This window comes from Protobothrops mucrosquamatus, unplaced genomic scaffold (genome assembly GCF_001527695.2).
Source record: "Protobothrops mucrosquamatus isolate PMUCROS unplaced genomic scaffold, P.Mucros_1.0 scaffold4765, whole genome shotgun sequence".
Classification (NCBI taxonomy): domain Eukaryota; kingdom Metazoa; phylum Chordata; class Lepidosauria; order Squamata; family Viperidae; genus Protobothrops; species Protobothrops mucrosquamatus.
The window spans coordinates 27,707-30,856 of record NW_015390657.1 but is presented as its reverse complement, the minus strand read 5'-3'; the positions used below and the strand labels follow the sequence as shown (position 1 = coordinate 30,856).

The following is a 3,150-nucleotide window of genomic DNA, read 5'->3' as shown; positions in this document are numbered from 1 at the left end:
GACCTGACCTAGGGTGGATTTTATATTGGGTTTTAAATATTCGGAAGACGCAACATTAAAATTCGGTTTAATTCGGTTTTAAGGGGGGGATTGTATATATGTTAATGGTTTTAAATATGTTGTGCGCCGCCCTGAGTCCCTGTCGGGAGAAGGGCGGCATATAAATTAAATTAAATAAATAAATAAATAAATAAATAAATAAATAAATAAATAAATAAATAAATTATTATTATTAAGTCTATATTTGATTTTACACGTTACAACAGCAGCGAGAATCATCTTTGCGCAATATTGGAAGAATGAAGGACTGCCATCAGAGGAAATAATCAGAAAAATATTGGAATGCGCAGAGATGGACAGATTAACTATGACATTGAAAGACAAAGAAGACACAGACTATTACCAAACTTGGGATTTATTTTATTGTTGGTTAGAGGAAAGAATGAAGGATTCGAAATTGAATATGTATTAGCATAGCTGAGCTCAGACAGCTCGTGGGTTGAAAAATTAACATATGTATGTAAAAGAAAACCAATAAACTCTTTATGAAGGCATACCAGCTAAGCAGCTTGGAAAAAGACCCTTCCTGAAGCTTTAGCAGGGACACAGTTGGGATCCGTTGAGTGAAGTTGCAACTTGGCCATTCAAACTTTTCGGGAAAGCGCAGACAATGTCCTGCTTGGAGGACAAATCAACGTTGTCTCCCTGGACCCAGTTTAAGAGAGCCTGCATGCGGCAGTCACACGCCCATGGGTTTCCGGAGAGATCAAGAGTGAACTTGGAAGACACATTGAGAAAGGAAGGCTCCAGGGAGGTGATTTCATTGGTGGAGAGATCCAATTGTCCCAGATCATTCAATGGCTGGAAGAGCCCAGCCGGAACGTGGGTCAGGCTGCAGTTCCTCAGGTTGAGCCCCCACAGCCCGGAATTCCCGTGGAAAGTCTTAGGGGTGATAGACCGGATTGGGTTATTGTTCAGGAATAAAAATTTTAAATAGGGAAGGCTGTTGAACAACTTTGGAGACAGACAATGGAGGAGATTGGAGGACAGGTCCAGGGAGAAGAGGTTTGTCAGCTTCTGGAAGGAGGAACCTGGGATCTCCTTCAGTTCGTTGTGGTCGAGGGACAAGAAATTGAGGTTCTCCAGGGTTTGGAACCAGGAGGGGTCCAATTCAGCCAGCTGGTTTTTACTGAGGGATAAGTGGGCCAGGTTAATTTCATGGGTGAAGATCTCCGGAGGCAGATCTTTTAAGAGATTACTGGAGAGATCCAGGGTGTGCAGTTGGGGGAGGTTTTTGAAGAGGCCACTCGGAAGGGTCTTCAGCTGGCTGTTATACAGATGAAACCTCTGTAAGTTTGGGAGACCCTTGAGGGCCTCCGAACCAAGGCTAGAGAGCTGGGTGAACTGAACGTAGATCGTCTGGGTATCACTGGGGAAGCCGGTGGGAAATTCATGGAGAGAGGAAGAGTTGCAGATAAATGCTTTTTCTAAAATAAGAAAGGGCTGGCACTGAGGGACCAGCTGGGCGAAGCTGCTGAGGGACATCACAAGGCAGGCAATCAGGAGAGACGGAGCCGAAGACTTCATCCTGGGGAGAAGCAGGGAGAGAAAGAGAGAGCATCGCCTTAAGCTTCACTTTCACACAGGCCACAGCCAAGGCCCGTCTCCCCACCCCCCATTTCTACCTTTTCTGCCTTTTCCTTCTGTTCAATTCCACCCTCATCAACCTATTGCTCAATCTATTGCTCTCCTGAAATGTCTGCTGCCCTTCCTGGCTGGGTTATTTCCAAATGTATAAGGGGCTGGAATTGGGCATGTCCAGTTTAACGAAGAGAAGGACGAGGGGGGACAGAATAGCCGTCTTCCAATATCTCAGGGGCTGCCCCAAAGAGGGAGTCAAGCTATTCTCCAAAGCGCCTGAAGGCAGGACAAGAAGCAACGGATGGAAACTCATCAAGGAGAAAAGCAACCTGGAATAAGGAGAAACTTCCTGACAGTTAGAACAATTAACCAGTGGAACAACCTGCCTCCAGAAGCTGTGAATGCTCCAACACTGGACGTTTTTAAGAAGAGACTGGACAGCCATTTGTCTGAAATGGTATAGGGTTTCCTACCTGAGCAGGGGGTTTGACTAGATGACCTCCAAGAAGGTCAGACTGGGCTGAGGCTGGGGACTGAAAGGGTTATCCAACTCTTTTCCTTCCCTTTCTCCTTCCTTCCATTTTTCTCTTTTCCCTCCCACCCTCCTTTCCTCCCTCCCTCAATCCCTCCCTCCCTCCCTATCTCTCTCCCACCCCTTCTCCTCCCTTCCCTTCCATTGACCTCCCTCTACATCTCCCATCTTCTTCGGGATCCAACATTTCTGTTTGTCAATTAGAAAATCTTATAGATTAGGAATTTGGATGATGGGAAATCAAACCAATTCTGCCTTTTGCAGATGGGATTCAGCCCCCTTGATTGTGATTCCCACCCTCCCTTTGGTTTTTTGTTCCTTCCTTCCTTTCCTCCTTCCTTCCCTCCTTTTCTCCCTTTTTCATTATTTCATTACCAATAATTGACAGGCGCCTGCAAATAGCTTACTGGAGAGTCACTGTGGAAAAGGTTGTTTTTAAAAAAAAATAAAAATAAAATAAATTATACGAGGCAGGAAATCCATGTAGGTTTAAAGAAACAACTCCCAGTATCTCTTGGGTGCCTGTCGGAAGATTGAAACTGTGGCCATCAAGTCGACGCTTTTTCTTTCTTTTTCCCTCCTTCTTTTCCACATTTTTCCCTTCCCTTTTTCCTCCCTGGATTTTCCTGTTATTTGCTTTCGTATTTTGTCTTCTGTTATTTATATCAGTTTATACCATAAGCTAATCAAATGTAAATTAAAAAGAAACCGTTGCAGTCTAGGGCTCTAAACGTTTGATTTTCATATTTGGGGAAGAAGAATGAAAAATTAAGCAATATCCTTTGTGGAAAAGAGTTTCCCAATCTGGTCTGGACCAAGGGTCGGCAACCTTGGCTCTTTCATGACTCGTGGACTTCAACTCCCAGAATTCCTGAGCCATCCACGCTGAGGGGAAAGGGAGAGGTTTCCAAGCTCAGCCATGCTGGCTCAGGAATTCTGGGAGTTGAAGTCCACACAGTATTTAATATTTATTTGTT

General features: G+C 44.5%; 1 protein-coding gene across 1 annotated transcript in view; it reads right to left on the bottom strand.

Annotated features, from left to right (window-relative positions):
- Positions 1-559: 559 nt before the first annotated feature.
- LOC107299289 (SLIT and NTRK-like protein 6) overlaps positions 560-3,150 on the bottom strand; it is a 26,502-nt gene continuing 23,911 nt past the window's right edge. The window contains exons 5-6 of the mRNA XM_015828650.1: positions 2,549-2,565; positions 560-1,588 (exon numbers count right to left, since the gene is read on the bottom strand). Coding sequence (XP_015684136.1) covers positions 595-1,588; positions 2,549-2,565 — 1,011 coding nt within the window. The 3' untranslated portion in view covers positions 560-594. The remainder of the gene's footprint in view (positions 1,589-2,548; positions 2,566-3,150) is intronic.